This window comes from Parambassis ranga, chromosome 9 (assembly GCF_900634625.1).
Source record: "Parambassis ranga chromosome 9, fParRan2.1, whole genome shotgun sequence".
In the NCBI taxonomy this organism is placed as follows: Eukaryota; Metazoa; Chordata; class Actinopteri; family Ambassidae; genus Parambassis; species Parambassis ranga.
Window position 1 is genome coordinate 16,104,028 of NC_041030.1, and position 12,682 is coordinate 16,116,709.

Sequence of the window (12,682 nt, forward strand, 5' to 3'; positions counted from 1 at the left end):
TACGAGAGGACGTTCTCTGCAAGAACCAATCAGAATCCAAGTTTTTTTCCCACACTGCTGACTTCTTCTTCTCCACACTGTACTTTATGATTTCATACTTTCTAATTCTGTTTATTTATGTTGTCTATTAGGATCTACATATTTATTCTGTTTAACATATTACAATAATGTTCACATAGATTATTACTATCTACACAAGTGTAATTTGTAGATATAACAGTAGTTATTACGTGTACATATATATAGTATAATTACATATGACAGTATAAAGTATTAAAGTAAAAATAGTCATGTAATATAAGGTTATTGTTTCCTGTATAAGTAATGCAATCTATAGGCAGCTGCATATAAATAGACATGGATATGCCTGTTGATTTATTGATTTTCTTGTAGGTGGTTTAACTATTTAGATGAAGTGCAGCTATTATTCCTATTCTAAATCATTTATCTAACACTTGACTGATCTATGCTTTAACTGTGTGACCCTGTAATCATTGGATTTGCACCTAAAAGTGAGGATTAGTATCTTCCAGTACACACGCAATAACAAGTGATGTTTAGCATCATGGAAAAGGTGACACGGGTAGGTTTAGACTTGAAAAAAAGTAGTGTTAATGCCTACAGAGCAGGAGAAGGATACACACATTTATCAAAATGCTTCCAAATGTCAACAACTGGTGTGAAATGCAGTGGTAGAAAGCAAAAGGTGTTGAGAACAACTGCAAGTCACTAGAATCTGGAATTGAAGTGTCAGAGAGAACAATGTGTCCAGCAACACTGGGTCTTGGTCTTTGTTTTCTCCTTCAGCATGACAGTGACCTGAAGGACACATCTCTTTCAGTTAAGTACTACCTCTAGGAGAAATAAATGTTACTTACTGGCCTGCACAAAGCCTTGGCTTAAATCCAATTGAAAATCTGTGCACTGCAGGGGGCCATGCCAGGACACCATCAAATCTTGAGGAGATTGAGAGATCAGCCAAAGAAGCATTGGCAAGGATTCCTCAGAAGACGTGACTCAAACCTGTTGACATTTGAATAACTTTGAACATGAGATACAGCTGGATCAGATTTACCATCCCAAATGCATCAGCCGCTAGATAACTGAACCTTTTAATGCAAATGCTATATCAGGTATAAACGTGTTATCAGCTGCATGTTTGTTAATGTGTTACCTGTCTCTATTGATGGTGATTAATCAACTACATTTCAGCTTTACCTGTTGATAGTGTTTATCAATATAAACTAAAACAGGATATTTGACAAACACAAACAAAAAAATCATTGGCTGTTTGTGATGACATGTTTGGGGTATAGTGTGGTAATGTCTCCCGTGGGAATGCCAGTGAATTATATAAAGTACCGTCATTGACTTTGCATCAGTGGACTAAAACTGTGGAGACATTAGAGCACAATAACAAACATAGTTAACAGCGAGATGTGAAACTAAACAAACAGTGTCAGCAGCAGACGTGCAAGGATGCAGAGAGAGAGCGAGAGAGAGAGAGAGAGAGTGTGTGAGGGGGGGGGGGGGGGTGAGATAGAGCGCGAGGGAGAGTGAGAGAGAGCGCGAGCATGCTCTGCGCCCGGACGTTGGATGCTCAGACTCTCCAAGGAGGCAGCGATGGAAACAGGATGAACCTGACGGGCTGTTTTTCTGGAGTGCCTCTGGGGTGTCGTTACGTGGCGGCTTTTTTCCGGAGTGTTTTATTACCGGAACCGTCTATCTGGAGAGGAGCGTATTACCGTTTTGTCGATATCTGAGGATTATGGACTGTTACACTAACAGGCGTGCTGCCCCTGTTTCTTCTTCTTTCTGTTTTTTTCTGTAGCCACATTTTTATTTTTTGATTTTTATTTGTTGATTTTTTTTTTCTTCTCCTCACAAAATGTTGAATTTTGCGCTCCGTGGACGTGAAGGATATTCGTGCCACGTCACATTGTGTTGCTGTTGGACATAAACGCGTGAGATGCACAGACATGCGGACAGGCGCCGTTTCTCAGACAGAATGATACAATATTTTGACATAATCGTTATTTTTGTGTGTTACGCTCTATTGCGCATGCCTAGTGGTAGATATAGAATGCTGCCCGACGCCACTTCGCTCCGTCCTGGCCGCGGTGATGTGGGAGCAAAAGTGAAGGGAGCGGAGGACTGAATAAAAATGCGTTGGCAAAGTGGCAGCGTGGCGACCAAAGGATTTGACTTGAGATCCTTCGTGAAATAAAAAAAAAATTGTGCCATAAACTGAAGAATGTCAGGGACACCTAATGCAGAAGCTGAAGGAGTAGTCTCCAAAGTACAAGTGAAAAAGGAGATCAAGACAATCGTGGAGAATTTGGAAACCATCCTGGGAGACCTGAAGGATGTAGCCAAAGAGCTCAAAGAGGTAAATTGTGTAGAAAGAGTGGGCTGTGCCATGTGTTGTGTTGTTGTTTCTGCAGGCTGCTCTTTCTAAGCATCCTTGTCAGAGAGGAGATGGGGAGGCTGACATCCAGCACACTGGGGCCTGAAAAGGGCTACACACACACACACACACACAGACACACACACTCAGTCTGTGCTCCTCCCCCTCTTGCCCACTAATGTATGTGATCATTATCTCCAGCATGAAAGACATTTGGCACACAAGGATATGTTGGGTGTAAAATGACAGGACAGCTTCTCCACTCTGACTCACAAGCTTTGATGAAAGTGAGACCAAATGTATCCACAATTAATATTTAATGGACATGTTGGTTGAACCAGGAAAGCTTCTCTTTTGCATTTCATTTCATCATCTTAATGCTGACTGTTGTTTGCTGCAAATTATCTCCTGCCAAATGACATGGAAATGTTCTTTTTCACTTGTCATCTCTGGTGACGCCTCTCTGTTTGTGTTTTAAATCAGGTGTCTTCATACTTTCTTGTTAGCTATCAAAACTCTCAGAGCTGTCGGATTGGCCATTTAAATCTCAGGGATGCACAGCAGGAGTGCTGATCAGGTCAGTTAAGGTCTCTAGGATTTTTTTTTTAGTATAAGGTCAGTAACTCTACAAGTATTTTATTTATATCTCAGTGTTTCCTTTCATTGCCATCTCAGTTGGAAACCGCACAATGCTTTTATGTTCATCTTCCTCCACTGGCCCCAACACACCAGGCATCCAGACTGCTGTGCCAGACCTCTCACCTTAACATGACAAGCTGTCATTCTAATAAAGCCCTATTGCGTACAGCCTCTGGTTCCTACATTATGAATGGGTAGTCGACACAGCGTCTGTCTCCTTCTGCCTCTCTGCTCTCTTTACTCTTTTTTTTGCAACTTGAGCTGAATTAGACCTCTTTGTGTTTTCCAGCAGGTTACAGTGTCTCTCAGCAGGCACCAGACATGAACAAGAGCAAAAACATTTTTGTAATCTGTTGTGATTTTTTGTGATGTCCCCTGTTTTTTATTGTTATTGTTATTATTTTTCGCTTGCAGGAAATTGTGTAGAGGATCAGTTATTCTGACACCACACACACTAAACACACACCTCAGGGGGGTATTACTATCAAAGCCAATGTTTGGGGTATAATCCATTTGAAATGCAGTTATCTGTTATAACTCACAGACTGGGCTGGAGCAGAGCCTGGCTCTGAGGAGGGACCCTGCCCAGATGCTTGGCACAGCCGCTGAAGCTGCCTGGCCTACAGCATGGGGCTACACACTGGGACACTGGTGTTACCTCTTGTGTGTGTCCTAACAAATTATCCATTTAAAGACTGCATGCAGTGTTTAGATCCATTGCCTCTTCTGCCTAAGCCTTCTATCTTTCTCTCTTATCTCTCGCTCTCAGTCACTCGCGCTCACTCGCCTTTCTCTGCTCATCATTTCTCTCTAAGCCTCGTCTCAATCCACTCTTTGTGCATGCATTTGCTTTTAGATGGTAGCAATCAGGTTTTTAAAGTAGACTAAAGTACTGGATATTCTGAGATGAGCATCACTAATTCAGAAAATGAACCTAAGCACTTTATAGGAAAGTGTATTAACTTGAATTTCTGGTGGGATTTTCTACTTTGGTGGGATTTTCTACCTTCTTTAGACTTGCTGAGTGCTGGACTCTTAATAGTCAGGCAGCCATTAATAAAATGTCCCAACTCCACTTCAGCTGTGGGCATCAAAGAAAGCAAAAAAAACACTCCACCGAGGGAGGAGAAGCAGGGAGGAACTGTCCTCCAAAGGGAATGTTTTTGAAAAGACTCCTGAAAGTGGAGGTACCTGAATGTTGCCTCCCAGCAGAGCCGTACACCAGGTCCACTCTTTATTTAATTGTATGTTTGTGTGTATGAAGTCAAACAGCCTCTGGGCTTGTCACTGCAGATATGCAGTATATGGAAGAGTCTGGACAATATTTTGTATGTGTGTGTATATTTCCTGCATTATCAATTGTCACAAATAAACACTTTGTTGCAGCTGTTTTCTCAAACCGATGGTGATTTTTTTTATTGTCCCCTTTCCTTTTGTTATGTCTCTTTCCTCTTTTACAGGCTGTGTCTCTTTTTGTTGACTTGTTTTAATATATAAGTCAGAATCTTCCTATAAACTACAGTAATATTTTTTTCGTCAGTGGAGTGTTGGATGTTTAAGCTGATAAAGGGCTTCTTTGTCTTCTATTGGTTTAATTGTCACTTTTTTATCCTCATCCTTTTTTTTGAGGTTGTCACAGGTAATATTTCCTCAGCTCGTGCCACATTGTCACATTTGTTTACTATTTCTGACCTCGTCTCTCACAGTGACACTGCCTCTTCTCGTCACCAGGTTGTTCATGACATTGACACTCTGACCTGTGATCTGCAACTGGAGGAGGACGGACTGACGGACAGCTCTAAGACAGACACACTCAACTCCAGCTCCAGCTCAACCACCACAACCACCACTGCTTCCAGCCTGGAGAAGATGAAGCTCTTCCCTGATGACTGCATTTTTAAAACACCTTTGCCCCTCACTCCCATCCCTGTCAATCCTCCTGCAGTACTGACTGTGCTCAAGAAGGCACATCCACCCTTACCGCCGCCGAGACTTACCCCACAGAGAGCCGAGGATCACAACATTAAGAATCTGCCTCAACCGACTTTAGTGTTATCAGGGAATGTATCCAAGGCTAACGGGTCTTTACGGAATGGCGGGGTTTTCCCATTGAAACCAAACAGGGATTTATTCTCCTCCACACCGTGCTTCATCTCTAGTGACAGTGGGATCCCTGAGTCGGGTCTTGTTCCTACATTGCCCAGGCCTATGCCTCTTCTTCGTCATGAAAAGAACAAATGCCCCAAGGCCCCCGGCCGAGAGCCTCGCGAGAGGGAGCGTGTTCGTTTCAGTGAGAAGGTCCAGTACCACGGATACTGCCCAGACTGTGACCTCCAATATGATGTGGACGACACAGAACTACACTTACAAGCTGAGCTGAACGACTTGAGGCTCAGCCCAGTGCATTGCTGCTCTTCCTCCTCCCCTCCTCCTCCTCCTCATTCTCTTTCTCATGAACTAATGTTGGAAAACGGCGGTCTGACTGTCAGCCACAGTTTCCCACCAACAGCAAACACTCCTCCGCCTTGTGTGCCTCCTCACACACCTTCCCTCAAGCCCCAAAAAACAATCCTTCGCAAATCAACCACCACCACCGTTTGACGTTGAACCCCCTGCTCTGTCTAACTTAAACATTCTTGAATCATTCATAGTGTTTTCTACTTTATGAGCGCTTTCTACTCCAGTTGAACTTTGGATTATTCAAACAGCATCTGAGAGGAGGGTTTGGGAAATAGGAAACAAAAGGATGGATGAATTAAGTGGAATAGAGAGCAAGGCATCGCCATGGGCGCTGAGACGTACAGAGAGAGAGAGAGAGATCAGGAAGAAGCGGTGAGTGTTTGTGCATATATGAGTCTGTTTGTCAGAAAGGGAAAAAGGAATGGAATTGCATGTGTGCACTGATGCATTAGATCTGTCCACATTACGAGTTTATTTGTTTTGTATATTCATGTGGGTATACAGTATTTCTGTGGGTATATGCATGGGTGTACACAGTGTCTGCAGGCAGGGACCACTGACAGGAAAAATATACAGGGGGCCTAAAAATTTCATGAAAGAACGCTGACAACACTATAACCACATTGTATCTGTGTCTATCTGGATGCTCTAACGAGTTGCAAACTCTGAAAGTTCTGTCAGAGAGGGGCTCTGATTAATTCATGCCCTTCTGCATGAAACAAGAAAACTGGTTTCCCCCAGATTACATCCAAAGCCCTACAGATATCCCCATAAACTGACACCTACTTATACACAAACACTCATACAGGATGTACATCAAAGTAATTGCAGACAGGTAATTATACCTTTACACATACCTGTCTAAACAAACAGTTAGTGTGTGTGAGAGAGAGAGAACTCGAGTACCACCTCTTCTCGTTCTGCTGACAAGTCAGACTGTAGGAGTGAAAGAAGAGAAAATGACATGGTGGGCTGGAGAGAGAGAGAGAGAAAGAGAGAGAGAAGTGTTAGATGACACAACTGCCATTTTGATTTGTGTTGTCGGTTAGCTTTACAGCAAATTCTAATTAAAAAATCTTGCAAAAACATGTTTTGCCAATATAACACTCTCTTTTATAGACATCCACCCTTTCCATGTTCCCTATGATATCTACACCACCACCACCCCACCTGTGATATCTGTAAGATGAAACCAATCAATTCAGCTGTTGAGTGGACAAATTAAGGTGTAAAAAGTGCTTAACTTTATTTCCTCAAGGGAATATATGTCAGTAGTAATATCACACCATCCATATGAGAAGCTTTCTACTTTATTAGCTTCTATTAAGAGGCATATTTAATAAAGTGTGTATTTGTGTGTGTGTGGGGGGGGTATTTAAATGCATTTGAAATCGAGTGTTAAGGAATCCTTATGTGTGTTTCAGTGGAGACTTCTTTGTGTTTGCCTAAAAGTGCACAGAAGCACATGTCACTTTGGCAGACTTGGGGAGACAGCATACCCTGGAGTTAGATGAGAATAGTAGCACCTTCCTCCCAGCTATGCCCTTAATTAGCTGGATTATAGTACAGAAGATAACAGCACTGCTTCAGACAGCCTTTGTACTAACATTAGCCTTGACAAAGCCCTGAACTGCTGCAGCACATATTTCTTGTGATAAACAGAGCTGGACTAGAAACAAGGAGAGAGAGAGAGTAGGTAACAAAGAGACCTGAAAAAGGTAAAGTGTGGATATGTGAGCTCAGGGTTCGGGGTGTTATATAAACAGTGTATTTTAATATGTATATCACTCACTTGTATGTGTCGGGGTTGTGGGGGTGGTAAAGCTTGAAGGTTAAGGCTGACAAAATCAGGGTATGAAATAGTACACACTGATGACTAAATCCAATGTGTGACCTTGCCTGGCCTTACAATCTAAAATCGGCATCTGGATTAGGGATCAGTGGATATTCAGCCATGGGAAAAATAAAAAGTGAAAGAGTGGGGAAGGGGGGGGGGTTAAGGAAAGTGTGGAACAGAAAGGGAATGTGTGATGCTGATGCTGGCTGCATTGTGTTTTGGCAGTATAGCTGCACACGTGGATGCACGTTTGTCCTCTTTGCTCTCACTGTTAAACATCCACTGTGTTTACCTAGTATTAATGGATCCTAATGAGTCTGGCACATTGACATTTGAGCTGAGCAGACTGGAGTGCAGCCAGTATCATCAATAGCTGCAGCATCATAAGGGCTTCTGCTACTGTAGCACTGCCTTGCTAGCTAATGTACTATTCATTGAACTGGGAAAATTGACACAGTGGACTTGGACTTTTGTATTATTAAGGGAACACATTGAAAAAAATGTCCATCTGTGTGTTTCTTTTTTTAACTGTCAGATGTGTACGTGGAAACAGTAAAAAGCAAATAAAGCACAGAATACTTTCTTTAATCAAAAGTTAAGAGTCAAATCTGGCTTCTAATTTAATGTTACATTAAATTAATTGAATATTATTAACCACTTCAGGTCTAAAGCAAAAATACATGGCTGATATTTGCAGGCAACAACTCAGAGATGAGGTACAAAAATGTTGTTTTCTTTCTTTTATTATAGCGATTTTACAAATATTTTACTTCTGATATTGGTAGATGTTGACGATGTGTTATAGTTGATTTAAAAAAATGCATTGTTCAGGCATGAGCAGCCATATTCATGCTTCATTAAAAGCTAATTTAAACAAGGCAGCTGACTACTCAACATAGTCTTGCATATTTTAATCCACTGTGCCAAAAAAACAGTAGTGATGTTTGATCAACAATTTATTATGTCACTACTCTCATCTTCTGCCTGTATTCTCACAATATACAAGACACCTCGCAACTGTGGAGGAGAAAAGATAGATCAGTGTGATGTAGGAGAATCACTTTTGACACTAGCTTGACCAACTCTTGCTGCAGAGATGTTTGGATTGTTCAGTCAATACACCGATGACATGTTATCAGGCTGCTCCCGTAACACAGAAACCATCACTCCTCTGGCCATGGGTGTAGGAGTTTTCACTGTTTTTTTTTTTTTTGTAAAGGCTATCTGAGCTCCACAGCTCCAGGCTCAAGGATGGAAGTTGTAATGGGCAGGGAGGAGGTGGATCTTCACCGCCTCCAACATGAGTCAGGACTGACTCAACTGCACTGACCTACTCCCTACAGCTCACAGCTCTAGTTCATAGCCCACCTCTCTCTCTCTCTCTCTCTCTCTCTCTCTCTCTCTCTCTCCCTCTCCCTCTCTCTCTCACTATTGCTTTCTTCCTTCCCCCTTGGATGGTGCTTCACTCCCACTCAGCAGCATCTGTATGCATAACAATCTCTTTGTACACATGCATTTCTATATACACGTGGGTGAGGATTGCTATTATTAAAACATATCTGACACTACGACACCTTTGACAACATTTTCATTTCTATGTTCAGTCAAAAAGTTCTGTGAAGACCTGCAGCAGTCTCAGCATTCTTTCCGTCTTTATGCTTTTGAATTACAAATGACCTTCCGAGGGATGACGATATGTACTCCTAGTTGTTATTCATCTGCTATTTCATTATTTTGTGCAGCAGCTCCTCCATTTATAGCTTGTGTGTTTTGGATTTCAACCCCATATCCTGCTGATGTCACTGGTGCGACACCTCATTTGGTTGGGTAAATGAGTGAACCTGCTGCTTCCATAATTAATTAAAAATCTCTTAGATCTGATTAGATTTATAAATGTAAATCTGTTACTCTGATATGTACCTTGTACATGTGCCTAATAATTCCTCCCCTGGCTGTATTGTCATCATCATCCAACCTGGCAAGTGTACAATGTGCAGTAAGACTAAATAAATGTGTCAGAGTGAGACACACATTTTGCCAGTGAATATTAATTAGCTGTTGTTTCTTGGTCTGATTGTCGGTGGTGATGCTCAGCCAAGAGACGCAGTTGTCTGTTTGCTCATCCCCGTTCTGCATGCATCATTTACTTTGATTTTTGTTTCCCTCCATCAATCATGTTAGATTAGGATCATGTAAAAATGTTACAAACAAAACAAAAACCCAGTAATTTTGCCTGCCAGAGTTGATGAATCTGTAATGAAGACACTGTATGCAAAAGTTCATTATAATGTAGAATAGACATGACCTAAATTGCCAAACAGCAGAGCATTGAGAAGAAAATCTGGTGCACATTAGGCATGAATGCAGGTTTGTCCTGGTGTTTCTGTACCAGTGACTCAGACAATGTCATGATGTGGGAAAGTGAGTGGGCATGTGATTTGTCAAAATGTGTGTGCATCCTCACACACATACATTTTAATGTTAAAGGGATACATGTGTATGAGTGAGGTGTTTAAAAGACACACAGCCAAACAGTCAAAGGACGTGAGATGGCTTAGTGCACCTTGAGAAAGCTTTGGTGGTGAAGCAAACTTAATTGGAGGATTTCACGCTCCTCTGGAAATTGTTAAAACAGAGGCATCAGGTGCACCTTACCCAGAGAAAGGTAAACAATATCTCAACAACAGGATCAGATTTGTGAGAGCCACATTGGCCCAGATGGGGTCCCTCTGCTTACGGAACCACTCCAAACTTGACTAAGAAACACTGACAAATGACAGTTATTTAAAGAGGTGACACAGGGCAATTGTCTTCTCACACAAGGGGAAGGCTTAATCCACAAAGAAACATGTGCAAGACAATTCAGTCCTATTAACTTTGATGACCTGCGTATGTGTTGCTTTTGCTGTATTTTCATTTTGCTCTGAGAGGCAATTGTCATCGGAACTGTTACTGCTCTGTAAAGTGGCTCTCCTCTGTGCTGTCTTCATACTCACACTAATGCATTTCCTCTTTCCTCTCTGCAGGGCCCATTGAGAAATGAGTGAAAGGAATGCTTGCTTCACACACTGAACAACCCAGATTGGTCAGGGACAAAAGGAAGCCAGGAGCTGAGGTCAAGCATCGATGTTCTTTCGCATAAAGTACCATGGCTCTGAAGATCTTCTCTAGACCAATTCATACTTTGACTTTTAAAGCACTAGACAACCTCCAGGCAGGGCTGTGCTGGTGCAAACAGGGCTTACTCGAAGGTCAGTCGCTGTATCTATGTAAGCGCATACAGATGAATTCATAGATGTGAGGTGATATTTTTTTTTGTTCACGGTTGAATTAGAGATAAGGATACTGCTAAAATGCTTTCATCAAAACTTTGGATGAATATGGTGTGAAATGATGTCAGCCTGCATTTGATTGATGTCTACACAGACTTCTGCTCTGTGCATACTCAGATGGAAATCAATAGCTCCACTCAACCGAAGGAATTTGCCTTTTAAAGAATTGTAATTGTTTGTGCCTGTGGACTGCAGATAAGGAGACAATGTCAACATGCACCATATGCACAGATTATAGACTGATGCTTTGAAATGATGTGGTCACTGATCTGTGTCCAGACATTATGTTCATTGTACATCTGGTGCCATGCGAGCTATGTTTATTCCCACAATAACATGCAGTGCACATTCAGTGGCATCGTGTTGATAGTTACAGCTTTAAAGGATCACTGAAGGAGAAGTAATAATTTGCATCAAATTTTATCTGTATACAAATATACATGTACATGTTTGATATTGATATATTTCAGGCTTTTTTCTACAGAGACTTTAACATTTAAAGAGATGATATTTTTGATATTGTGTTGGATGACTGAAAGGTATTTAACGAAAGCTGACATTCCCTCAAGGTCCGTGTTCCTCAGCAGCATTGGCAGAGCAGGATGAATTATTTATATATTAGAGGGTGGATTAAAAAAACTTCAGTATTATTACTTCAAGATGCTTTACAGAACGGCTGAAGATGAAGAACAGAGTGGCGCAAACCAAATACCTAGTTGTACTTTTATCAGACAGAGAGGCACAGGGCTGGCTGAATGAATGCATGACTGACTCTTCACGTTGTCCTGCCATCACTGTGTTTTTCTATGCATTTCAGTGGAGAGGCTGTCTGTTGGTGGGTCCAACATGCAGAGTGCTTTGCCCTCCATAACACAGAGATATGAAGTGTTCTCATTTCTTCGTGTCATGTCAGGTTTATCCTGCAGTCACTATAAACCTGGGCAAATTGGTAATTAAGACATTAATCATAGTACAATAATGTTCCCTTTATACTTTCAAAAAGGCCATTTTGGACATTAAATGGTTGAAAAAAAAATTGGTGACACCACATATAAACTCCACCTCTTGGTTTGCACTGGACACAGAGACTGAATTCATGACCAAACTCTGGCTCAATAATCAGTTTTAATGATGATTGGAATGTCTGTGATATTTTTGTCATGTGCCCACAAACTGTTGGGAAATAATTTGTGAGAAGTAAACACTTTAAACTGAACAATCATTTCAGTGTTGATGTTATGTCTGTATAGTCTCTGTTGTATATGGCAGCTCTCATAGATTAAACTTTCATAATGTCAATATGCTGTGAACCGGGAGTCAAATGTAGGAAATTAAACTGACCGCAAGAGCATCACACTTAATCAAAGTTGCCAAAAAAGCAGCACAAGCAAATGCCTAAAAAAATAGGGGGGAAAATGAATTAAATGGCATCAGCAGCTCCATCAGTTAATTGAAGATTAGTGTGATGAGATAGCAGGCTGGCGGCGCTAAAGGCCATCAGCTGCCTCCAGAAGATATTCTAATGAATTCATGGCGGCTCGTCATGGTCGCACTTGCTATAATACAGGCAGCAGCACAGCACCATAAAGATGAGGGACAGGGTTACAAGAACAGGGCAGAGGTGGCCTAAAGGACAGACAGGCAAGAAGCTTGCTGAGATGTGGAATGTCATAACTTTGAATCGTTGGACTGGAAAAAAAAATCTACCATCCAAATGTGCATTGTAAAAGCACATATGAGGCTCATAATAAGGTTGTGCTTCTGTTTTCTGCATATGTGAACGGAAAGAAAGCATTGCTGTATTGTTAAAGGCCGCTTTATTGTAATTTCTGTATTAGGATTGAGTAATATGTTTATGAATCAAATAGATGAATGAACCACAAGTGACTACAGATGCTTAAAATCTGTCATTCCCTTCAAACCAGACCTTCGACCTAAGATGCTCCATTTTCTGTAAATTCCAACGGTTTCATTAGAATATGTCACCATAATTGGTAATTATGAAAG

General features: G+C 41.3%; 1 protein-coding gene across 1 annotated transcript; it reads left to right on the top strand.

Moving 5' to 3' along the window:
• Positions 1-2,079: 2,079 nt before the first annotated feature.
• prr16 (proline rich 16) lies at positions 2,080-5,815 on the top strand. Its single transcript, XM_028414883.1, has 2 exons — positions 2,080-2,389; positions 4,778-5,815. Exons 1-2 carry the CDS (start codon positions 2,255-2,257, stop codon positions 5,645-5,647), a joined length of 1,005 nt encoding a protein of 334 aa, XP_028270684.1. The 5' UTR covers positions 2,080-2,254; the 3' UTR covers positions 5,648-5,815.
• Positions 5,816-12,682: the final 6,867 nt, after the last annotated feature.

Excerpts from the sequence above, each read along its gene's own strand:
- prr16 (XM_028414883.1), top strand. The coding sequence starts at position 2,255 with ATGTCAGGGACACCTAATGCAGAAGCTGAAGGAGTAGTCTCCAAAGTA. Across the intron at positions 2,390-4,777 it reads TAGCCAAAGAGCTCAAAGAG|GTTGTTCATGACATTGACAC; the intron begins GTAAATTGTGTA and ends TCTCGTCACCAG.